The sequence below is a fragment of the Corvus cornix genome, chromosome 7 (genome assembly GCF_000738735.6).
Source record: "Corvus cornix cornix isolate S_Up_H32 chromosome 7, ASM73873v5, whole genome shotgun sequence".
In the NCBI taxonomy this organism is placed as follows: Eukaryota; Metazoa; Chordata; class Aves; order Passeriformes; family Corvidae; genus Corvus; species Corvus cornix.
The window spans coordinates 31,172,758-31,198,421 of NC_046337.1; the positions used below are offsets into that span (position 1 = coordinate 31,172,758).

At 41.6% G+C, this 25,664-nt stretch overlaps 2 protein-coding genes across 6 annotated transcripts in view; one reads left to right on the forward strand and one right to left on the reverse strand.

Moving 5' to 3' along the window:
* NEMP2 (nuclear envelope integral membrane protein 2) lies at positions 1–15,231 on the forward strand. Its single transcript, XM_039554947.1, has 9 exons — positions 1–105; positions 2,429–2,544; positions 4,073–4,301; positions 4,475–4,547; positions 5,533–5,626; positions 6,325–6,439; positions 7,083–7,308; positions 9,524–9,700; positions 11,699–15,231. Exons 2-9 carry the CDS (start codon positions 2,455–2,457, stop codon positions 11,919–11,921), a joined length of 1,227 nt encoding a protein of 408 aa, XP_039410881.1. The 5' UTR covers positions 1–105; positions 2,429–2,454; the 3' UTR covers positions 11,922–15,231.
* The window catches only part of MFSD6 (major facilitator superfamily domain containing 6), a 27,864-nt gene continuing 17,421 nt past the window's right edge, over positions 15,222–25,664 (reverse strand). For 2 of the 5 annotated variants that reach the window (XM_039554942.1, XM_039554943.1), the window contains exons 4-7: positions 22,512–22,673; positions 21,844–21,942; positions 19,793–20,073; positions 15,222–17,415 (exon numbers count right to left, since the gene is read on the reverse strand). In XM_039554942.1, coding sequence (XP_039410876.1) covers positions 17,233–17,415; positions 19,793–20,073; positions 21,844–21,942; positions 22,512–22,673 — 725 coding nt within the window. In that variant the 3' untranslated portion in view covers positions 15,222–17,232. Of the gene's footprint in view, positions 17,416–17,633; positions 17,686–19,792; positions 20,074–21,843; positions 21,943–22,511; positions 22,674–25,664 lie in introns of all 5 variants that reach the window. The other 3 variants (XM_039554945.1, XM_039554944.1, XM_039554946.1) reach the window with 3 other exon arrangements.

The window sequence follows — 25,664 nt, forward strand, 5'->3', positions numbered from 1 at the left end:
GCTGGCAGCGCCCGTGGGCCCGCCCGGGGCCGGGGCTGCTCTTGCTGCTCGTCCGGCTGGCGCTGCCCGGGGCGGCCGCGGGCAGCGGGGAGGCTCCGCCAGCAGGTACTGCCCGTCCCTCCCGCCCCGGGGCAGGGCGGGTGCTCACAGGCCGGGGTTCCTCAGCCCCATCCCCTCGGGAGCGGGGGACACGCTCCGCTCCCGCTGTCCCTGGGCCCCGCCGCTCCCGCTGCCGCCCAACATGGCGCTGCCCGGCGGACGGGCCGGAGCCGCCGCCTCGCCCCGCCGGCAGCTGCAGCGGAGCCCGGGCAGCGGCGGCCTGAGGCGCTTTGCCGTGTCCCGCTGTTGTCTCGCCGCAGCTCGGTTCCCACAAGCCGGCCCCGTGCCGTCCCCGGTGGGGCAGGGGCGCGGGGAGCCGGCCCCGGCGAGCTCGCACGGACAAAGGACCCGCGGCGCACAGAGGGCGGGCGCGTCCCTCCCACTTCAGCGGCGGGGCCGGGAGCTGCCTCTGCGTGTGCGACTCCCTCTGGCTTTCTCAGGAGCTCGGGTCAGGGGCGTCGAGTGCAGAACAGATCTTTTATTAACATATTTGAGGGCAGGAAAACCGCTAAAGGCTGTGCTCAGTTGTAGTAGCAATATGGAACTCGAGAACCGGCTGCCTCCTTGCGTTGACGTTCTCGAGTCTTGGGCATCCTCCGGATTCTGCAGCAGATGCTGATGCCTTATAATTTCAAATTTCTTTGCTTGCAGTCTCAGAATTTGCGAGGTACTCTACCTGTGTGTCCTCCCAGTAGCTAGACCTGCCCACTACCTCAGAGTTACCTGTTCAGAAGCATCTCTCCTTTTGTAACATCGTTGTTTCACTCTATGGAGCGATGCAACATTTCAAGCAGATTATTTTCCCCAAGAAAAATGCCTTAAAACTATGGGTAGTAAGAAAACATTTGCTAGCCTTGCGTGTGGATGACATTGCCTCTGACATGGGTGGATAGTTTATCCATAGTGGCAGGAGATCCTAAGATGCCCTTCGGGGAAGGTGTGGACCCTCCGGGCTGTGTTTTGGCCCTGCTAGCAGGGTATTGTCATTTCCTGTTACTGGATTATCTTGGTTTTAGGCCTGGGTAGTGCCCAGCCTCACCTCCTTGCTGTGTCAGTCGGCAGCACTTCAGTGACAAATAATCCTTTTGCAGCATCATCCGATGACTTTTGTGAAAGTGCCTGTCTAAAGGTACAGGCAGCGCTTGGCTGAGTGGTTGTGCTCCCTCCCACTGGATTTGCCGTGGATGAAAATTAATCAGATGGTTATTTTTTCCACAAGAAAAATGCCCAAATTTTAAAGTTAAACCAATTTAGTAGGATCACGTGTGGACAATAATTCTGCAATGCTATAATAAACCTAAGTAAGAACATCCACACAGTATATTTCATTGGCTTAACTAAATTGGTTAAAATATAATTTAGCTTAATTTCAGCTTCCTTATAGAGGCACAACAGGTTTTTACCTGCAAACAGCATCTCCTTGTCTGGATTGAGACTGCACATAACCATTTTGCTGCTCTGCGTGCATGACAGTGTATTAGCAGTTATTACTGAGCTTGGCTGAGACCTACATTTTCTATTCAGTAAGCCAGATGAGTCCCTCTGTTCAGATGTGTAATTATTTCCTTTATTCTTCTCTTTAATAATGTTCTTGAAACACTGTGGTAATGCACTGTAGGGTATATTTTACGCATGTATATAGATCAGAATGTTATTCAAACTTTGCTCCATTAGTCTTTTAGGTCCATTTCTGCTCAAAAGTGCAATCTTAATTCTAAAGATCCTAGGTGCTCACTAACATTTCAGGAGGGTTAGAACAATTCACATCCCTAATTCAATGATTTGTGGTGAGCTGTCAGTGCAGTTCCCTTACAACATGCTGTGGCTGGACTGTGACAGCAGAAAAAATGTTCTAAAAAGAAGAGTTGTGTTATTTAACATTAGAAACATTTCCGAGGGAGAGGAGCATGACTTCTGTGATCAGCAGCTGTGTCATGTGCTAAATGACTATGTTAATATGTAAGTCTGTTTACCTGCTCAGACTCCCACAGTTGCATTCACCAGTGGTGCAGGGAACTCTGGTGGAGTTACACCCACTCATGCTGGCAGTGAATTTGGCCCAGAGGCCCTGTTCCAATGCCATCAAAACACTGATGCTGAAGCCAAGCTTTTCTGGATTACATTTTTTAAAAATACCACCCTAGTTATTTTTTTTCCAAAGGTGTTGCAGTGTACTTTGGAGCCTAAATGACTTGATTAGAAGTCCAATTTGAATTTTCATCTAAATCATATTGAACATGTTTCAGCATTTGCAACAATGAAATGGACTGAAATCAGACATTTGTATTTGACTCATGCTTAAAATTAACTTTTTTGCCCCCCCCCCCAGGTAAAAACTGCAGCTTATTGCAGGAGATGGATGTCATCCAGAAGCAGGATGAAAACTGTTACTGCTATGTGCAAAACAGAACCATTCACTTACAGTACCTTTGGTCAACTCTCCAGGTAAGAGGCCGTTCACTGTGCTCCATGTGAGCTTTTCCCAGCAAACCACATGGCCAGTTAGCAAGATCAGGGCAGCATCTCCATGTAATTAATAGTTCAAGTGGTGTATAGTTGGGACCATGATAAAAATGCAGCATTATGAGCCTCCAGTTGGCATGCAGAGAGGTTTGGGCTCTACTGTAAGGATGTCAGCCAGGCTTAGAGCATGATGGTGCCACAAAAACATTAATTTAGGACTGTGTGTTATTTTCTTGCACACCTTTTCTATTGATGAACCAGTGTTAATCTCTGAAAATTTGCTTGTCACCAAATGCCTTTATGGAACTTCTAAATTTGAGGACTAAATGCAGTTCTGAGGCTCTCTCACCATAGCATACCGAAGTGTAGGAACCAAAGGCTCGTTAGATTGTGACTAATGAACAAACAGCAGCAGCAGTGTGTTTGTTTTCCTGACTAATAGAGGGTCATCTTACAAGAAACACATTTAGAGATTAGTTTGAAGCAAGTAAAAATCTCTTCAAGAGTGGAAGCAGTAACAGCTAAAGGAATGCGCTAACCATCTCCATAGTTCCTTTTCTTTCCTGGGAAGTATTTCTCCAGACAAAGGAAGGGCACAGTTCCATTTTGACTCTGTTTGAGGACTTTTCTCTCAGATAAAAGAAAGAGGAACATCTCTTTGTCTGTTCCCAGGACTATTTTCCTCAGGAACATGTTGCAGATGATTTTATGAATGGTAGCAGGCTTCAGGTGGTAAAACCCTCCATCAGTCACACAAACTTTCCTGGAGTCAATGTTTAAAAGCAGGAAGTTCAGATTTTTTCCACAACAAATTGCTTGCTGACACATTGTCTCCTCTCCCAGTACAAACCTGGTTTATTACCCCTTGCATCACTTTTTTGCAGATGGGTCTTTTTTGTCTAGTGGGCCCCGATGAAGAGCTCACAATGTATCAGAGTCTTCAGGAAAATCATCCCAACTTAGAAGATGGACAAGATCTTCTACCATTTTGGTGGGGGAGGGCACAGGGAACCAGCAAAAAAACCCCAAATACCCAACAGGAATGTGCTTCTATTTAAATTTCTGGTTATACTATCTTTTATTTGCCTTATCCCTCTTGTGTCCCCAACATGAAGATTACATGATAAAGAAAAGCAAGTCCAATTTGTTATGGTTCGGGAGGGGAAGGAGGAGGGGTATGAACATTCACAAAAGAAAATGTGGTCAGTCAGATATTACTGGTTTCATTAAAAATTTGTGGGCAAGTGTCACAGTAAAACGAAACCCACTGTGCTTTTGGATGGATGGAGTTCCCTCCACTGAACTTTGCTGCCGATGAGTTCTCTGAATTACCTCGTAAGGTGATCAATTGTAAACAAGTAATCTTTGCATAATATAAATAACCAAGACTAAACAATTGAGATTGATTTTCATTACCACATGCATGGCTTATATGCGATATAGTTCATGAAAACAAAAACCCACAGTGATTCTGAGCTACTTCTCTGTGTATTCTGTTCTTTGTTTCTAGATAAAAGTTAACAGCAGAGAAAAGTTCCGGTTTGAGCCTATTTCAGAAAAAAACAACTGTCGGAATTCAGAAACTGTTTTTGAGTTTGCTGCATGTGCTGTTCAAATCCTCTGGAAGGCAGAGACATGTACAGAAACTTTTCTGAGCATAAAACAATATGGAGAGGATGTTTGTTTCAAAATACAACCCTTCAAAATTGAACCGTACACTGTGAGGGTGAAAAGAGAAAGTAAGTACCAAATCTTTGAGTTTAGATTACAGATAGCTTGGTATTGCCAGTGCTACTGAATGTACCACCTCTTCTGTAAGAAGCTTGGGACTTTTCTGTTGATATTTTATATGATCAGCATTTCAGATTGAATTAGTCTAAAGTCAATTTCTATTTCTTTCCCCCTTTTTTAGTGCTAGATGGAAAGCTCTTGTTTTTGTTTGTAGCTGGAATTTTTCTGTTCCATTTTGCAAACAGCCTGAGCAGGTGAGTACTAGCTACTTTTGAGCTTCTTTCCCAAAGCCTGTGCATCTTTGGTTTGTTTGCTAAGCTAAAGAGGCAGTTCTTTGGGAAAGTGAAATAAGAAACTGAATATATATTTAAAAATTCCTCATACCACTTGTGTTTGGACAGATTGTGACATACCTTGGAGTGCCTAACTGTTTATCAATTAGCTGTGTTAGGGTTTTTGTATCCAAGCTTCCTGCACTGGGGGACACCAGGACAATCCTCAGTGAGCAAGTGTGTGGATCAGAAAAGTCTTTTCTCCCTTTTGTTCACCATTAAGGGTAGCTGAATGCTAAATAATGCTGATTATCAGTGGGGGAAAATATTTAGGATGAAGTCATCTGGGGCCTTTTCTGCCACCACCTTTGTGCCAGCCTTTCTTCTGATGCACGTTTTACATAGCATGTAAGGGAGGATACTCAGTTGTTATAGCAAAATAAGTGGCCCACAACTTCAAAGCAAAGTGAGTCACAAAATAATTGTCAGGAGGCACCTCTAAAACAAGCAGAGCAGTCATAGGTTTTATAGCATTAACTGTGAATTAGTAAGTTGGAATTTATAAATGCATATGCTTAGGCGAAAAACCTTGTGGGTTTGTGGAGGGTTTTCTGCATTTTAAATTAAAATAAAACGTCTCTTGCAGTACAGAACCATGTTGGTTACTTCAGTTTCTTCTGTGTACTAGAGACTAGAAGGTCAATGCAGTCAGAAGTAGCATGAGTTTTAAAAATCCACAGCACAGTCTCCTAACCTGTAACAACTCCAGTGATCTTAAGTATCTGTTGGGAATTTTTCCTTACACGGATTTAATACCTGAACTGGGCCTGTTAACCATATAACTACAACTCTAACTTACAGCAGAGTTAAGTTCTCACTGAAGATCACTGCTGTTTTTACAAATGTTGGCATCTTAACCGATTACAAATTGTATTTCTCACCATATTCTCTCTTGTTCTCTTTACAGGAGTGCCAAGTTCTTTTACCTTTCTGGAATAATACTGGGTGCTCTTGCTCTGCTAGTCTTTGTCCTGTTGACACTTAAAAGGTTTATTCCAAGGGTAAATCTACATTTATAAAACAAAATAATAGTCATCATCATAATACCAGAAGTGAAGGTACAGAGCCAGATTCTGTTCTGGTTTTGTGGCCAGGTAACTGCACTGAAATGACTGCAGGATTGCTTGCATCAAGTAAATGTAGTTAGGTCAGAGCCAAGTTCTATTTAGCTTCCTCCTGAGTTTAAACTGAACAGGAGATTGGTGATGTACAAGAAGAGTTCGTTCTGAAACATAAATTATTTTTATTGAACTGGAGCTAAGCTTACCTTTGAATCTGTGAATCAATCTAAATAAAAATACAGTGGCAACTGAGACAGATTCTCTTCCACCCACCAAAGACAATTCATTTTAAGGCAGATGTGAATTTTTCCTTTACTTTTACGAAGCCTGTGCATTCCCATAATATTGCTGAGGTATGTTAATTGGGAACACAGTGCAGCAGGGTTACACTGTAACACTGGGACATGATACACAAATACAGATGCAGTTGCTCTGCTTGGAATTGGCACTGTTTTGTTGTAGCATGCAGAGGATTGTGAAGTCTCAATGCAGATCATAAACCCTGTAGCTCTAAAGAATTTCACATCTGGTTTTGCCTGTGAGTTCCTTTGGAAACAATGGTCCTGATTCTGACTTGATTTTTTTTGATGAAGTTTTTTCTTCTTTCCCTTTTTTTTTTTTTTTTTTTAAATTTCCAGCACAGTACCTTCTGGATCTTAATGAGTGGCTCCTGGATGGCCTCTCTCTATTTTATTTATTGCTTCAAAGAGAATATGCAGTGGTTGTGGTCTGAACACAGAAACTACCTGTTGGGTAAGAAAATTACCAAGAAATGTGCTGCAGATTTTGGTTTAATTTAGTGGTCAGATGAATACCTGCCCATAAAAAAAGACAATCAAGTGACTCATTTATGGAGTTCTATTTTCTCCTAAGCCGTAGATGTTGAAACATTCTAAAGGTTCCTAATCCACTGAAATGAGCGTTACTCACATTGTATCATTAAATAAATAGTTTGATGTAGAGGACTAGTTCTAAGAGCAGATTTTGCCTGCATTATTAGTTCATTGATTTGCTGTTACATACTTTCCCTGTAAGAGCAAAAGGGCAGCTCCTCTGGCTTGCACTTTGCTGGTTGTGGGAAATGGATGCACACATGGCTAATGGGATGTGGCTGCAGGGGCTGACAAACCTATTGATCTGGCACCTGCCTCGACATGGTCACATGAGGAGAACTGACGTGTAGCCCACAGCATTGGCTAAAAGCTGTTCAGAGATAACCTTGTGAACTCTTTGCACACTTTGGAAGTACAAAGCACATAAAACATCATGCAGTTATCTGTAAGACAACACAAGAATCAGTACGCTACACTTCACAGCAGCTGCAAGCTTTGTGAAGCAAAGTAGTTTATAGGTGTAGTTTGCTTCTTTTTCTCCATGTCCTTTTCTGTATCTACAGGGTATTTTCTGGCTGTTGGGATTACCAGCTTTACCATTTCCTATCAGCATGGGCCACTGACCACGGAGCTCAGCATAACCTTGTTCACATGGACGCTCCAGTTAACAGCCTTTGTCCTGATCTACTGTGGTGTCACCATCCCTCAGGTTGCATATGCAGTCATAGCAGTCAGCCTCTGCTCCAAAGGCCTGTGTTACCCCCTGGGTGCTGCCTGTCACATTGCCAGGTCTGTGTCTATTTGTGAATGTCCAGGTCCTGGGAGCACCAGGAAATACTGGAAACTGATAATGAAAAAAGCCTCTGCTCTTCAGTCATGATTTAGGAATTTCTGATACTAGTTCATAATTTTGCCAAACATAAAACTGCAGTAGGAAAGGTTTCAGGACCCGAGACACACGAATTATTTTCCATTTGGCAGTTTTAAGCATGAGTTTTGTTCTATGGATAATGGAGTGACTGTGTTCTTAAGGACAAATGTAGCAGCACCTTCTAGTGCACGGCATATGGTAACCAGAACATTTCTGTTTGATTGATTAGACTGCAGCAATACTGCCTTGGTTTGACGTGTAGTGAGAGAAGCTGCAGGGAACTCATATGGAATCTTAGGGATAAAATAGTGTACCACCACCAAGGAAGTAGCTGTTGAAAAGTGACAGTTCTTGGAGGTTGAATAGAGTTCAGACTAACATCACATTTCCACAAAAGTAGTGTTCTCCATTGATTTTAGTTTTCCAAGGTTGTTACCTTGTACATGGAAGCAATCTATTAGAACTATGGAGATACTCCTCTGTATTCCTAGAGGCCCATTTACATTGTGGATTTGGAAAAGGAACTGCTTGCAGTAGATAGACCTTAACTTGCTAAGTATTTTCAGTAGCAATACAGGAACAATGTGTTTGCTCATCCTTGAATTTGAAGCATGTTTTAGCACAAGCACAACACTCAAATGAAGATTCTAAAAAGCCCTGCCAGTTTACATCTGTTTTTCTACCTTCAGTGATGGATGGCATCCAGGTTCAGAGTCTTTAGTACAGACTGTTCCATAGCTGTGGACTCTGCTGAACTGCAGAGAATTAGGATGAGGCAAAGGCTAGAACTGGCATAACCAAAATAATACAAATCAAATAATTTGGGTTTTTTGTTGTTTTTTTTTACACATTGTTTAGTTTTGAAGAATATACTGCTTTGATCTTCTCTTTCCTTTTTACCTGCTGAAGTGGGGACTGAATTGAAGCTTTTTTATTTTAGGTAGAATTTATCATTTGTTGTAGACCAGTTTTTGCCTGCAGCTGAGGAGCACCAGCTGTTTCAAAAGCAACTTGTAAGATCAGCACCTGTTGTAAGCAGGTTCAGAAAACTCTGGAATCAATATGATTCCAGTATGTGGCCACAAGTTCACAGAACACACTTGCTTTACTCTGAAACATTGTAGTTTATTCTTCATGTGGTTCTTAGTTTTTGGTTTTCATGAACTGATGCTTCTATAAAGAAATACAGCTCTACAAATCTCTCTTAGGAGAATGATAAGGGCTGTTTTCTTTCTCTGTTTCAAAATCCGTATGCCACAGCACTGAAGTGTGAGGCCATGATGCCAGATACACAGTTCAGAGCAGCAAATATATCAAAATAATTTAGAATCTTGCGGTATTTCTTTTTAAGAACAGTGGATCTCACTGAGCCAGCAAGACCCTTCACTGTTTGACCTAAATAACGGCTGCAGTTCTCTGCTTTAAAGGGATATAAGGAAGAAAGTTGAATGCTGCTGATGTTGGAGCAGGTGTTTTTATACAGAGCTGAAAGTTTTACGGGCATCCAGCCCTTGCTTATCTTAACTCATCACAACATTTAAATTGAAAGCAGTCGACAGAAGGGAACTGAACATGGCACACTTTCTAATTTATATCTAATTATATTATACATCGCTACGCAGCAGCTAAAAAACCATCAGATTGTAAACATTTTGGCCTCAGACTACTCAGTTTTGTAACTTAGAGTAAGATTTAAGAGAAGCAATCTAGTAAACAACATGAACAACTCACAACAGGCTTAGAGCATTGCTTATCTTTGAAGTAACATATGCAGACTGGGTTTTGATTCAGCCCATGTCTCTGCACAGACACATTTTGCATTTTGCACCTAAAAATGGCTGAGCAAGCAGCCATCTCTTTAATTCTGTGAGATTTTAGTCCATGCATACACAATAAGAACCTGATCTAAAGCTTATCTGAAGCTTATTAAATATCATGTGAAATTCTACAGCTTTGGTTAAGACCTAGGGTAAACAGGCTAGCAAACATTACATACCTTGTCCTCAAATGTAAGAATGCAGCTTATTCTCTTAAAAGGACAGAGGTGATTAATGCATGTTAATAGCATTAACATAGATAATAATTACGTGCCAGAAGACTTTAGAAATACTGATTATTGTCATTTCATTCTAGAAAAATGAAACATCACTTCAAATCAAAAAAACTGGTGTTTAAATACCTTACTGAAGAGGAGTATCGAGAACAAGGTGAAAGTGAAACTATCACAGCTCTGGAGGAGCTGCGCTCATTCTGCAGGAGCCCTGATTTCCCATCATGGATAGCTGTGTCCAAACTCCAGGCTCCACACAGGTAAGAAAACCTGGCTCCTCTAAAACAGGAAACACATTGCACAGACACTGGCACACAGCAGACCTAAATGCCACTTCAGGCACTGTTCCAGGTGTGTTTATCTTGCATATCCCACTCAGGACCGCAGCCACACCTCTCAAGGGTATTTCTCGCTGATGGAATTAAACTTCTGTTTGTTCCTCCCTGACCACAAATTACTCTTGGGAGTTTGCAGCCCTTCACAGCTTATTCACGGTCATAGAACTTAAGGCTTCCTGCAGTGCCTCTGTAAGCTCTTGCAGTGACCCTGGTGGCTCTCTAACCAGTGAAATTGCCCTCCTTCAGGTTTTAGAGCAGTGCCCTTTTCTATGGCGTAGAATTGGAGCAGGGTGAAGATACATACTCAAAGATTACCTATATTAAGCTCTCCAGTTGCAAACCTGCACAGTCAGGGAATCCTATTATTGAAGTATCACTATCTAAGACTAAGAATACAGAGAAAGAAATCAATACTTGCACCTAGCAAATAGAACAGGTAGAAGAGCTGTGCCATGTATAGCTTAAGAGATAAACTTAAGACAAATATAGGTCAGAAAGGGTCAAGCAAGCAAAGCCAGAAAACCCTGCAGAATATAAAATTAATCATAACAGTGTATTCCCATCAAAACAGAAACTTAAAGATATCAGAAGCAGAGTTTCATGTATTAGCCAGCCACAGAGACTTAGTCCTTGCCACAGAACCAAGTGTCACAATTTTAAAGGAGCCCCAGTCCAATCTTCCTTGGATTGGCACGCAGACAGCCTCTCTACCAGGTTTTATAGATTTACTGTTAAACAGTCTTACTTTCTAAGCTGCTTGCCTGCTTTAGCATGATGGAAAGATAAAAAGTGAAAGCTTACTGTTGTATTGTACAACTAAATACCACCAAATGTACAAAACAACTGAGACACAAGTATTTTCTAGCCATCATTTCATTAATAGAGTTGTTATAAACTGTTCACTAATTGAGAATAGGGAAATAAAAAGAAGAACCAACAGCAATCAGATTTGGAGAACCCCTCCCAGCTCCCATTAAGCATCAGACGGTGGTTCATCCCAAGGCAAACCTGTTCCCCATTTAGACTAACAGAGCTTCCAAGAACAGCGAGGTGATGACATTCATCTCACAGAAATGTTAAGTCTGAAATGTAAATTATTGATCAGTTTACCAGAACTCCAGAATGTAGCTTGCATTTCCTTTTTCATACATTTCTCTGATGCTGTCGACACTTACCCAGGTGTCAGAACTGCCGTCTGTTCCCACACACTTGCCAGAAACCTCCAGCTCTGTTCTCTCTCCTCAATGGAGTTGCCCACTGAAAGTAAGACTTGTGGCAAATTGCAGTGTAGGGACAGTGCTGAGTTCATGCTTTGTTCTGCCACACTTCCAGTTCAGCATTTACTTGGAGCAGTTGCAGAATTCCCAGTCTGCAGCTGCAGGTTCAGCAGAGGTAGGAATTCTTTGGGAAGACTTGAGCTCAGCTTGCCCACAGTGTGCACGCAGCACCAGCAGCAAGGTGACTGCACCACAGTGTAGGAGTGCAGAATTCTTGCCATTTTTTCCTTTCATTAGCAGTATCAACATACCTGAATTCTTACAGCCTTTGTCTCAAATATGCTACAGCTTGAATTTATTTTTTTTATTACCAAGTACCCCACTGTACAAATGCTTACTCTGGATTACCCCACAAGTACTGACAAGATGTGAAAACAAAGTTAGATCTTCTTGCTTAGTCACAAGACTTTGCAGATGGTCTCCAGAAGAGCAAAAGTTACTTCTACAGAAAATACTGAAAAGATGAGCCAGAAAAACCGATCTTTGGGGTTGTTGTCATCCGTTACTGGAACTTCCCCTCATCTGCACTGCCTGTGGGGATGTCCTTACAACATTCCTGCTTAAATAGCAATACCCCTAGCATTTACAGTAGTTCTTCTTTTAATTTCTCAGCTGATCACTTCTCCTCTTAAAAATTTGGCAGGTTTGCAGCTTTTGTTTTGGGATCTCCCCACGTCTCTCCTGCAGAAACAAAGGCGCATGATGAGCAGTATGGCATTGGGAGCTCCTTCCTGGAAGAGCAGCTGTTTGAGACAGGGGCACAGTCTGAGCAAGATGAGCCAGACAATTCCATCCATGAGGATGAGGAGAATGAAAATGAAATGCATACACAAACTCCATTTCCATACGCTACTGAGCTGCTCTGAGGGTTGAGAAATAACAAAAAAATTTAAAAAGACAGAAAACACACTTGTCCTAGAAAGGGAAGATACAGAATGAGAACTCACACTTGCCTTTTCTTGTGGTTGCTCGTGAACAAAGGATTTTTGAAAAAACTGTATCGCCAATGTTACCTGATTAGAGCAACAGAAGGAAGCCCTCACAGGGGCTGTTCAAGTGAAGAGGAATCTCATGCTATTGGTATTTTCACTGGGGAAGACAAACATTGTGTATTCCTAAGGCAAGTACTGGTGGCAGCCTGTCCACCAGGATGCCTTGTTTTACCAAGGATACTACCTCCAGAAAACAGAATGTTTTGGCCCTTTCCATCAAGTCCTCCGTGCTGAGCACTAGAGGGAGGAAAAGCCATTTTTAATGCTCTCCTTTTACTAAGTACCCTCTGTGTCAACATTTCCGATAATGCTGTCAGAGTGTTGATAAACTGTGTTCATTGTTCGTGAGACTTTGCATAGAGTTAATGCAGCTGAACGAGGTTTGTTTCCTCTTCTGGCTGGGCTTGCTGTCCATTAGCTTCATCCTGCCTCTGCCTTTAGTTTTAAGCTCCCCTTACCCCTCAGAATGCTGCCTGACTTTGCACCCTCTGCCCATATTATTCTGTTCTTGATCTCTGCTGTAGCTGTACTGCATTTTGTTCTTTCCAAATCTTTGTTTATTTATGTACATTCTTCCTGCTTGTACAGATCCATCTGCTAAACCTTGCTCTAGCCCTCTGCTTCTCCCCCTCTGACAATGCAGAGGGTTTAGGAGAGGTTTTCCATCCCCAAACATTTTTGCTATTGCCTTCAGTTTGTCAGCTTACCTCAGATGGGTGCTGCTGTCCATTCCAGGCCTCTCAAGAGCCCAGAAAAGACCACAAAGGCTGAGGCTGTTTCAGCTGCTTGGAGAAACTGCTATCAGCAGGGTCAGAGTGCTGCTGTGACCCTGGAATTGGGAATGCAGATAACCCATGCAGAGCTCCACTGGCCTCGGAGTACTCAGTAGTTTGCTCACTCAGTAAGATGCAGAAAGTACTTCCTGGCAAAACAATGAGGGAGGATACCTGGCTTTTACCTTTCCTTTCTCAGCTGTCTGTGGGACTTCTCACAGGAGGTATGTGGAGAGGAAAAATAGACCAGGGAGAAAAATTTAGGCAGTCACGTGTCTGTCAGCATATGTATTACACAGTCCTAGGCTAGGGAGTAGAGTGTGTACTTCAGTTCATCCACCTGCAGATGTCATTTCCTTCTTTTGTTCTTTAGACTATCCCTCCTTATATTCTTCTGTTCTCACTTCGCTGTTTTCCTTTACTGTCTTACAAACTGCAGAAAACAAAAGACCATTAATTCTGTCACCATCTGATCTTACAAACTCACCAGGAACTGTGAGCGATGGGGAGCAGCTGGGGCTCAAGAAGGACATGTGAGACTGGGATCTGTCTACTTTAATGGGGTGTCTGTAACATGCCTAGTGGTGCAGCGTGACTGCAGCAGTGCAGGTGCTGTCCTGGGTTCTCCTTGCCATCGCTGCACCAGGGACAAAACCCGTTACCTCTAACGGTGCTAAGAAGTGTGGCCGTACCCTAATCCAAGAGCTCCTCTGCGTAACAAAGGACTCAAGAGTTGGTGCTTGAAAGCCCTAAGCCTTACTTACGTGGTCTTTCCTTCTTTATATTGCTTCAGCTTTGCTTCAGTTTAAAAGGAACACTTCCATTTTACAGTGAAGAGACACTTAACACCCTTTAGTGCCATAAAATGATAAGTACCTGTGCAGAATCTATAGCATGTTTAGCAGAGAAAAGCCCTGTCAAGCAGGCGATCCAAAATGCACTCACTGTTAAGTCAAGAACATTCAAAAACAGAGCAAGAGTTCTGTATAGGAAGGCCACTAGCAGCAAGACTCACCCCTAAGAGAGGCTGCTGCTACCAAATCCACAGCTAAATTGCCACTCACACTCTAAAAGTCAGGTTTGGCTTGGGAGGCTCTGGCAGTAGCAACAAGCAGTTGTGAAAATGGAGGAAAGCCTCATTATCTTGGATGGTTTGAGAGAAGGGTGGAAACTCCTCCCTGAACAATTACCATAGACCAAATTAAGATTTATTTAATCTTTGCCTGTCACCATCATGAAAATTGAGCACTTAAAAACATTACAGATTAGGCAAAGGATACTCAAAAAGAAGTCAATGTTTCTTGCATGTTTTAAAATACACAGGTTTTTTTCAGTGTACTTCATAGTTAGCCAAGAACTCCCATCCAAGTAATTTGAGGCCAAGGAAGAAAATCAGATTTGTCTGAGCTTAAACACACAGTTTTTCTGGATGTCCTCTCTTTAGTGAGGCAGTGATGATTATCATTCCATAATATGGAAGTACATAAGTACATATATGTACTATATAAGTACATAATATGTATTTACATACAACAGCCTAGATTATACATTAAGGTAGTATTTTACCTAAGCAATATGTTAAATGGAAAAGCCTCCCCAGTTTAGGTAATTATATGTTTTAGAAGAATACCAGGTAACCTACTTCAAACAAGGAAGAAAGTTTAAAAGCAATAAAAATTAGAAATAAAAATCAACCCATGTTGTATGTAGTTGTGAGATCCATCATTTGGCAGGGATGGGTAAACACTATCCAAAGTAGAGCATGAAATGACTAAATGCATGCAAGACAGAATGGCAGCAACATGAGAAAGATGATGGCTACCTTAGTGGGTAGCTAATAGTGACCTTAAAAATCCTCCCAAGCCTGTTCCAACACTGGAAGGGTTTCATAAACAAAAGCCACCAGAACCAGCTGCTGTCACTGGAGCCCTGTTCACTTGCACAGTGCTCCTGTGATAGGTGGAGATGACACAGCCTTACTGAAACAATTGTTAAGTACTGTCCACTGTTCAGCTAGAAAATCTGGGAACAGAATCTAGGCATTAATCCATTGCGCTGTTATAAAAGCCTTTCTCCCTTAACAAAGGATGTTACATTTTTCTCTGTAGTGTTTACAGTGATGCCCTGCACTCTTCCATATCGACCAGTTTACAGCACACATTGCTTTGTGTCCCTCACATTCCCTGCACATGACAGAAGGGAACTGGTGCCTACAGTCAGATTTTATTATGAAATACTGTTTTAACACAGTGCAAGAGTAGTTCCCAGGCTCTTGGTTCAGCATCCTCCAGTGACTTTAGTAAAAGGTCATTATCACTGAATTATTTTCACTTCAGGTTTTTCAGGTTATGTTCACTGCTGACATTGTAATATGAGCAAATGAAATAAAAGTTCATGTTGATACTATTAAATATGTTATGGATATTTTATATTTCTTACCACAGTTTTTACAGTTTCACAAATATCAAAATCCAGGTGTACATGTCCATTTTGCAACATAGAATGACTATACAATTCCAAAAAGAGCAGGCATTTCAAATACACAATTCTGAAGTGTAAACACAGTGTACAAGCTCTTCACTTCACAATCCAGGTGCTATGCAGTAGCAGCTGAGGTAACACCGTACAGCATGAACTCAACAAATGGTTGGTTAGCCTCAAGATGATTTTTAGCATTCTTCTGTCCTGTCACCTGTTCAGTCTTTAGTTCTCCCCCAAGTTATACAAACATACAATAAATACATTTCTGATTTTAAAGGACACTTAGACAAGTCATGAGGATTTATGTGAGTACAGTACATTTAAGTTCAAGTGCAAAAAAAGTAACAAGTGGCTAGTCATTGATGTTTCTTTTTATCGTCTATGGTGTTGGTCCCAGGCACTGCCAGAACATGGGTTGTTCTAAAAGCACAGCTAAAGCACAGCTATGGGACACCCCTTCAGTCAAGCTAACAGATGTCAAAGTGGGTAAACCTGTGCACCCCTTCCCTGCTCAGCTGCTGCCACCTTCTTCTCCCTGGCTCTGGGCTCCGGTTGGCTTTACCTCTGGCTCACCACAGTCCCACAGCAGCACCTTCCCCACGGAAGGCCTTGCACCTCACACACATCTCACTTCCAGGAGGGCAGCTGAGCAGTGCTCCCTCAGTCCCATGGGAGCTGAGTGCTCAGGATCTCCTGGGAACCAGCTGTTCATCTAAGAAAACGGGCCAAAACACTATCCTGACTAAACCCCCCCGACTCTTCCCTGAGCCCGAGGATTTCCCTCCAGCAGCAATTTTCACTATGCACCAGCACGAGCTGGCTGCAGACAGTATTAAGAAGCTTAACAAAACATAATCCAAAGTCCTCCAGTGTCTTGACATTGGGCAAAGTAACTTCCTAAATACACTGCAATTGAGTTACATTTGCTTCCTCCTGAGAATCTCTCACTCTACTCGATTTCTGCATCCACTACTTCGCCCCTATAATCCTAAACATTAAGATTTTTAGGTGATTCCTCCCTACCCCCCCCACCTTCCCTAGGCACTTAAAGCTTAATGTTTTCTTAATAAATAACCATAGTAATTACACTGCATTAAATAAACCCTTGTATAGATGATGAAATAAAACCCCCAAAAAGACCATTGATCAGTCTCAGGCTGTGCAATCTTGATCAAAGATTCTTGTCTCAATAACTAAAATTACCCAAACGCACACAACCTTATGCCCAACTGCAGGGCTGCAAGCACAGAGGGTAACTTCTTCAGAAGCCTTCCTCCAGCTTTTGTGTTGCACTAAAAGGCCTGTTCAAAAACCTTTGCTTTGCAGAACTAAACTTTTATCTCAAACAAGAGAACATTAGCTTCAAAAACATATTCTTTGAATATGTATGTGGTTTACTTAATCCATCACCGTAATATTAAGATACACTTCCTTAAGCTACTCTATTTCTGAGACATCTTTCCAGAGACAGTTTCACAACATTCCTAGAATTATTGGATCTGGTATTTTCTAATAGACTATTCAGGGAAACTCAGTGTCTCTCTTAATTGATTTGGGAATAAATTTAAGGAAAAAAAATTATCCAATCAAGTCAGACACTCTGTGCCTCAACAAATGAGGAGTGAACTCCCTTTTTTCTACAGATTGCAAAGAAATCTCATAGCACTTGACTCAGCTTTAGCAAAGCAGCCGAGAATTCTTCCTACCATCATATCTGGCCACATCACTTCCCTCAAGAATCCGAACTTCTGGCCTCCCTGCTCATGTTGCTCTGTGTAGTCATATGAATATTCTTTATATAGTTAAAAGCTTGCACTGCATCACATTATGATTGTTAAGATGAAGGAAGTCCTACTTTTGAGCTCCTACTCCAGCGTTTCCCATGTGAGAAGCAGAATTCCATGCACTGGATTTGGTAAGATGAGCGCATCTCAGGGCCCTGCAGCAGCAGGCTGAGCATCATGATCCGACACAACACGGTTGCCATCTGCTTGAGAATCTGATGTTGCTGTAGGTGTTGGTGCCGAACAATTTCTGGACTGCTCAGAATCTGTCGGATTTTGGGGTTGTCTTGCTGAGCTGGCTGACGAAGCACTGCAGTTCTCATTGGTTTTCTAGACAGAGGGGAAAGGATTGCATGCCAAAAGTCACCATGAATGCTCAGGACACTCTCCCCCCCCGGCACACCCCCAGATGCATTCAGGCACTGCTGGAAAGTCACAAAGCACTTGCTTTGAATGCCCACAACATAACAAGTCAAACGTAAAGCAGCAAAGCAAAAGTAGTACATTTAAATCCAGATGACACTAATAGCAAGCAGACAGCAGCTTACCTTCCATCTCTTTTCCTAACTGCACTTTCCCAAGAAGCATGCAAAAAACAAACTTGTTGTGTTTCAAGGGGAAAAAAACAATTAACTGGACTTCAAAGTGTTTAGACAAGATAATTCTTTTGACTAAGCAAGTCCATAACTTTTTTTTTTTCACTTAAATACACTTTTTTTCCCCACTTAAATGCTTCTTAAATACCATTTTTCTCAGTTGATCCCTCCCTCCCCAAGATACTGCTCAGACTTCCTGACTGGCAGGATTTTTGCTGTACTGATGTACAAATCCATCCAATCTTCTCAAACAAGCCTTACCAGGGAACATAAGAGCACATTTAAACACCAGTTACATTCCCAGGGCTGAAATGGCAAACCTGCACACTAACACATTTCATTAGAAGGTGATGCACTGCCTTTGATTTTTTGTTTTGCATTGAAGCACAGAGAATAAGGCTAGTATGTGTATAAGCAAGCAGAAGCAAAACTGATCCAAAATCTTTATGAAATAAGAAGGAATAATTTTTGTCACTAATTCTCTGTGCACCAACCCTCCTTCCAAATGATCTATTTTCATTTTAAGGAAGCCATTTAATATATTTAGTAAGAGACCTGGACAGCCTTTTCTAGTTTCAGTATTTTAATATCATCAGCCTAAAGTAAATGACCAAGCACAAAATCTGAAATATTTTGGAACAAGTTTGTCCTCTTGGAGCACTGAAACAGGGATGAGAAATTCTGGAGAATACACATGTTGAAGAAAATGATACAATGAGGTGCATTGAATTTTGGCACATCAAAAATAAGTACTTTTAGATCAGCACTGTATTTTTACAGGAAGAAAGACATAATGAAGAGACCATATGCCATAGAGAACAGGCACAAAAGCCCTTCTGGCCACTTCACAGTGCTCAGGGAAGCAGCTGGGTTGTGTCCAACAGTGTTGGACAAGCCACTCTCAGACACCACATACCTACCAAACATTATTTTATTGCCATGTTCATTGCCTGAGTTCTGTATAACTTTTTTTCTCTGATTTAACAGAGGCAGCTTAACCAAGACCCTGAGGGCATTTGCAGCGGGAAACTGAGCAGTTTGTTTGGAGACATTACTTTGATGTCAGAGACCTTGTGATATCTTCAGCTCACATTCTCTGTCTCTGGAAAAGTCAAAACCAAACAAAAACCCCAACCAATCTAAAGCACGCCTGTAACACATTTACAAGAATAAAGTCAAGCAAGAAAGGCAGGTGACCAGGTGAAATTCCTACACACTGCTCTGCTGATTCACATTCATATCCCAAATTACCCATTGCTAAAGACAGCACTTGAGGAAAAAGCATTTCTGTGTTTACGCCTACTGGGTGCAAGAAGGAACCTCACCCACTCCTTCCAAACAGGTAAACACAGCAGCTGAGACTGACCGTGCTGCTCTAAACCCTGACTGACAGCACTTCCTTACTGGGCTTAGCAGCGTGCTCCAGCTCCAGTCTGAAAGACATGGCCAGAGCATTTCAAGTTCAAGATCCAAGCCCATCCAACCACTGAGGAAGCTATTACAAGCTGTTCTGGGGGGAGACTGAACAGAAGGGGAATGGTGCACAGTAAGCACCAGCCACCAGTATTTTAAGTCCCAGGATGGCTCTTATCTGGTGTAACTAGGTGAAAAAGAGATTAACTTCATTTGAAAAGAAGGCTCTGTATCCAATCAGTAGCTGTCTGGCACACAGCAACCATGCAGATGTCTGACAGCATCATCTAAGGAAGCAAAACTAAATAAAAATAATCTTACAGTCTGTTAAGCAGCTGTGCATCTTCATGTTCAATTATCACCTTGTAAATTTTGCAAAATGCATAACCTGCACATTCCAACTAATATGAAAAGAAATGTAAACAAATATATCCAAATCCATAAAACAGAGTCCCTTTCCATGTGTCGTCTTCTCCTACCATCTTCAGGAAGACAGTACTTGCAAAACTAGTTATTCCTGCTGCATTATACATAGAAAACAACTCTATTTCATGCAGTATTTCAACTACTGTGTCACAAGTCCACCTTTATTACAAGCTGATAGAAAATACCTGCCAGGTACTAACAGATCTACAGAGCTATAAAGGTTTTCAAGCAGCTAAAATTACCTAAGAACTTCCTGAACATTAGAAGATTACCTGTAAAGGCTGATTCTCAGGAGCTGGATTGGTTTTGGATAGTTTAACCATCTCTTTTATCTGGTAGACAGCATAAGCTAAGGTGACCCAAGGAGAAGAACTGATGCCCCATGCAGGCCTGTTCACATCCTCTTGCTCTTCTTGGTGTTTAGTTTTCTTTGGAGGGAGTCTGGGCTCAGTCCGAGGCATGATATCTTCCGACTGCTGTTGTACAAGGTCAATAGTTGCTATGGGAACAGGACTGGAAGGCACTGGAATCCTTTCTGCCAGCATTGTCTTTTCTGAAGTTCAAAACAAAATAATCACTGGCAAAGCCAACAAGCTTAAAAAATAAAACCTGAAGCAGACAATGAGCATGAAGTGCTTCTTGCTTTCACACTATGGTTATCACTGCCCTGAAAGCAGAACACTGGCACGAACAGCCAGGAGCCAGACACAGCACAGTCTGGTTAGGGAAACGTGGCTGGTGCCTGACAAGCACGGCTTGCTGTGCCACTGCACAAGGGCTGAGGAGTATGAAAAACTCCAGCTGTTCCCAACAGTTACTGTGGAGTTATGCAGTTAGTGAGACGAGAATTAAGGGTAGTGACACACTGGAAGACACAAAGTATCTGTCAAAGAGTTTCAGGTAAAGGAAGAAATCCTCCCATGAGACCTTTACATATCTTAGGTCTTCCAATAAACTGTAATAGTTTTCATAGCTATCTTGAAATGTCATCCATAAAATGACTGCCAAGACCCAACCCAATGTGCTTTACAATCCTGAAGAGCCAGAGTATTTATACAAAAAATAATTAAACAGATTTTTAGTAGCTGGGCGATATTTTCAGTACTAGCTGTGTGCTCTCTGTAAAAAACACATTCTGTAAACTTTGAAAAAATTTTTTTTCCAAAGAAAATATTTTACAGATTAAAAAATATCTTTTTTTCAAAATTGTAAAATCACATTTGGTTTACAAACTCCTAGATAGTACTGGATATTTTAAGCAAGGGAGTGAAGAAATGAAGAGACTACCCCTGCACACACTTGACCACATGCTTCATTTTACTCATCCCACTGGTCTGCTTGAAAGCAGCCTAATTACTGTCATGCTTAAAATTAACATACACACTGTTAAAATGGGTAGTATGTATTAAATGAAAACAAAAGACAGAAACAAAGAGAATAAGGACACTTTGAACAAACTGGCCTTTTGTAGATTCCCATGTAATTAACTAGATGCTGATGGGAAACTGAAGCAGCAAATATCCTTTTCATCTTTCCATTTTTTGCCATTATCATTTGAATACAGGTGAAGAAAATACAAGCAAAATATATATTTGAAAACTTCAGTACAGGCAACTTGGTAACTACTTAATTTCATATTCCAGTTAAAGAAAACTAACTTTCATTTCATACTCAAAGCTCATATTGGGAAGTATTTGGGTAAAAAGCAGCTCAAAAATTCATGACTTTTCACACTTTGCCAGAGTTTGTCTTTGTAAGAATTAGATTTGTGGCAAACCTCTAAGTTTGTTCCAAGTATTTAATTTCTGGTTAGCCTTTATATTGATAAAAGTAGAGATTAAAAAGTTCAAGTTCCACAGAGAGGCGATATCTCAGGTTTAAAAAAAAAATCTATGAAGTTTTGTGTCCTCTGAAGCCATCTCTACAATTTCTAGCAGGTGGCTTTGACTAGTAGAACATGAGAGCACGAAGTGGGATCAAGGTGACCTTAAAGAATTGATGCAACTGACATGACTCACTACAGCTCTTAAGACTAACCTAAGGGATTCTCAGAACTGAGAGGACATACAGGCAGCAAAATATATCATGCTTTCCTTCTATGGACCTTCAAGAACTCAGTGCTACCCTTCTTACAGCAGCAGCAGCATACTGCTTAAATGTCTTCATTGTTCAGGACAAAAACTTCCCTCTTGAAAACAAACTGCTTTGTCAAAATCCAAGTCAAGACACCAAACATACAAAATTAAAGCTGCCAGAGCAGCTACAGAGAGATCTTTTTTCACTACTTCTAATTCTGTAGTGTCTTTGTGACACGAACATTTACCTTCTTCTTCATCAGGAACCAGCATCCACTGGATCAGTGCAAACAGAAGCAGAATCACTAAACAAGCCATCCCTATTCCTCTGAATGTGGCAGCAGGACCTGTAATGAGATTTTTTTTTTCTAAACTGAGAACCTACTTACTTAATAAAATAAAATGAGTCAGCATTATGTGCTTCTTGGCTATATATTGCCCATGCAGACTCTTATTAGCTTGTTTCATTACATTTTCCTCCCCCATCACTTCTTCAACAGGCTTTGCAAAGGATTTTTAAGCAAGTAATTAGATTCTCATTTGTTCATTGAGAGGCTTTATAGTATCAACCTATTCTCTCACAAAGGATTCATTCATCTTACTTACAGATCAGGTCGGGTATTCAACACAATACTGAAAATATCTAGGCGTAACATATTTAATCAATCTGGAACACTGACAGAACAAAGCCATGAGCAATTTGGTCTGAATGTAGTGCTGACCTTGCTTTGATGACAGGCCTGGACTGGAGATCTCAGGGCCCTCCCCAACCTGAGCAGTTCTATGATTCTGTGATCCATACAAAGCGTATTACTCTAATGTATAACAACACCTACAGCACAAATAAGTTTAAAGCCAACAATTCAGTAAAACCAGAATAAATAAAAATGAAATTTTCAATAAGATTTTTCCTTACCGAAGTAATTGACCAAAACCCCTCCAACCATGGCTCCACATCCCCTGCCCAGCCCCAAGTGGAGACCTTGCAGTATTCCCTGTGCCGACGTTCTCAGCTCCGGAGGCACTGCCGCGCTGAGGTACGAGATGCAGGCTGCCCAGATAGCCGCATGCGTGACACCTGGAGAAATGAAACATCGTCAGGAGCACCAGGGCCACGGGTACCAGCACAACATCTGAGCAACTGCACTCACCAGCTGGAGCACATGGAGAAAAACCAACAAAATCCCTCCAGTGACAAATGTCTGCAGAGTACAAATCAGTTTTTGGTAATGTGATACTGGCAACCAAGCCACAGGGAGACAGGACAACTCCTTCTGCAGAGCCTGTCAAAAGCTCTTTCTCCCTCTAAAATGACTTCACTCCTCTTCTTGAGACACAGTCCCTAGGGAGACAAGTCTCTCTGCCAAATTCCTTGTGCCTTCAGAAGAGACCCAGGGCCTTTGGTATACAGTCCCAATTTTACAAGCTGCAGGCAATTAAACCATTGATGTCTCTCAGCAGTCTCCTTACTGCCACAGTGAAGGCAGCACAAAGGTCATAAAATCCAAACGCTATCAGAGATATCCATGCCCTTCTCACTCCCCGCAAAAACCCAGCACCTCCCAGCAAACTCCTTTCTGAACTCAACACCAACACACTCTGCATTTGGGCATGGAATGGTCCAGATGGGAACAGCACACAAGCTCCTCAGGGTAAGCCAAAGATGTCACTTTCCATGGCTGCTGTTGAGAGGCAGAGTCAGCGTGCCTCCCTCCTGCTGTGGCTGCATCCTGCCCTGTGCCTGCTATGCATGCATCCTGAGTGGGCACTGCCACCGCTTCGCTCACTCCTGCAGCAGCCATCCTCACTGCCATCAACCACGGCCCCGCGGCAGCCCCAGCCCTCACTGCCATCAACCACGGCCCCGCGGCAGCCCCAGCCCCCAGCCGAGATCTTGCAAGTGTCTATCTGGCATGTGCCCGGCAGATTCAGGGCTGGGAACACTTTTTCCTCCCCCAGGAGAGCTAAGGGAAGGCCAGCGCAGCTCCCTCAGTGTGGGAGACTGGCTGCAGGTGGAGCCCTCGCCTTGGAGCACCTGCCTGAGCGCGTGTGTGGAGTGCGGAAGAATGGGACAGGAAAAGGCAGGATTGTGGAGAAGTTAGAAAAACAAAACAGTTTCGTAGTTCATCACACATTAAATAAGCCTGAACTATTTTGCCACCCTCAGACTGAGTGGGAATATTTTTTCCTTATTTCAGAGGTATTAAAAATAGTCATCACAGTTTACCCATGCCTGAGCTCTACTGCCTCAGTTTTAAACAAATATTGGCACAATTGATGATTCCGTCAACATGTTTCTGTCCTCTACACTTGACTTAGTAATGAACAGTTGGACAATAAATGCTTAGGCATTTAGGCTGAAGACTCCTAAGAGCAAGAAAACATACTTTCATAACATAGGGAACAATTTGGATTTTGCTTAGATAAAATGATAAATAGCACTATATGAAATTGATATAGTGCAGGTATACACATTAGATGTCCACCAGGCTGTAAAGGTCAAATTCATTCCAAATCAACCCCAAAATTCCTCAAACTCTGGGTATTATACATATATATGTGTATATATCTCTATAAGTTTTGGTAATAGTAGATCAGTGTGTTGAAAAACAAAATGCTTGCACTAAAATGAGTCTGTATTACCTTACCATTTATATTTCCAGGTTTTAAAACTCACAGATTTTCTAATGAAAAAGCTTAAGAGCTTTAAAACTCATTAAGTCTCTACTCTTTTTAATGTAGATTCATGGATGCATTGCAAATAGCAACCAAGAACTGTCCCAATAATAAAGCAGAGCTAATTTAAAATAGGTAAAGTGGTTTTGGTTTGGAAAGTATATCAATTAACATAAAACATGCAGTTTTATCAGCTATTAGGAGTGAGTCAATTTTTAAAGCCAGGCAAATAAAAAACACATTAGAAATTATTTGAACTGTGAAGCACAATACCACTGAGTTTGTTTAAATACAAAAGGCCATAACTTAACCAACAGGTTCTTGGATGTTTTCATCTTTACCAGTGAAAGTCCCACCAGAACACAGTGTTCCTGGTTTCTCTGAAAACAAATCCATACCTTTAAATCAGCTCAATACACTTGCATTTAAAGGCACAACCTTTTTATTTTAGTATGTGTACATTATTAATGTGATTCTTTTTATAATTATTTATACAATAGTGACTATTTGGAACAGTTTTTACCACAACTTGCATATGAAGTCTGGTCTGGATTACTGTTACTGCTAACCACAATTCTTTTTAAAAGAAGTTGCTCACTATATATATTGTGACATTATATGCTAAAACCACTAACCACCACTTCATCATCTGCACTACAGTTCCAACAAGTGCAGCAACCCTAGAGTGATGCTTGTTATTTTAGTAAATTTAGGATAACTTATATGTAAACCATGACCTGAAGATTTGGGGATCCAAATTTATTTCAAGAGAAAAATGTATCATAATTATTGTCAGCTAAAGGCCAAACTCTTTGCTCTCTAGACATAAAACTGGGCTGCTGGAACATCAGTAGGAGTCACTTCCTAGAATAGGACTTGTTTTGGAGTTTGTTGAGTAACTGCCAAGTGAAAACAGCTCATTTTCAGGTTAACAATATAGTTTTGTAATTTAGAAAAATTCCTGTCATGTAAATTGGTGAGCTAGCATAGCTGTTACCAGAGAATCTGGACCACTGCCCTGGAACAATAAATTACAGCTAACTAGCATAGCAAAACTTCATCTAAGTGCCAACTGAACAAGATTACTGGTGTGCCCACATACTGATGACACAGATATATATACTTTACAAGGATGTCTTGAAATCTTCAGTTATTAAAGATTCAGCCTTAAGCTCTTATTTTCATACAATGCCTGTGCAAGTCAATACAGCATAGTGGTAGAAAACTTTAAATTGAGAAGTGAGTTTAAATCTCCTCATTTACTCCTTTGAGAGTGCAATGCAATGCGAGTTGTCCTCACCCCAGCTACAAACAGCAGCTGGAACACAGCATGGTTCTTATTACAATCAATAGATGGAAGTCTGCACAGTCATCTTCCAGAAATGTCTCCATG

Excerpts from the sequence above, each read along its gene's own strand:
- NEMP2 (XM_039554947.1), top strand. The coding sequence starts at position 2,455 with ATGGATGTCATCCAGAAGCAGGATGAAAACTGTTACTGCTATGTGCAA. Across the intron at positions 4,548-5,532 it reads TTTGCAAACAGCCTGAGCAG|GAGTGCCAAGTTCTTTTACC; the intron begins GTGAGTACTAGC and ends TTCTCTTTACAG. Across the intron at positions 9,701-11,698 it reads AAACTCCAGGCTCCACACAG|GTTTGCAGCTTTTGTTTTGG; the intron begins GTAAGAAAACCT and ends AAAATTTGGCAG.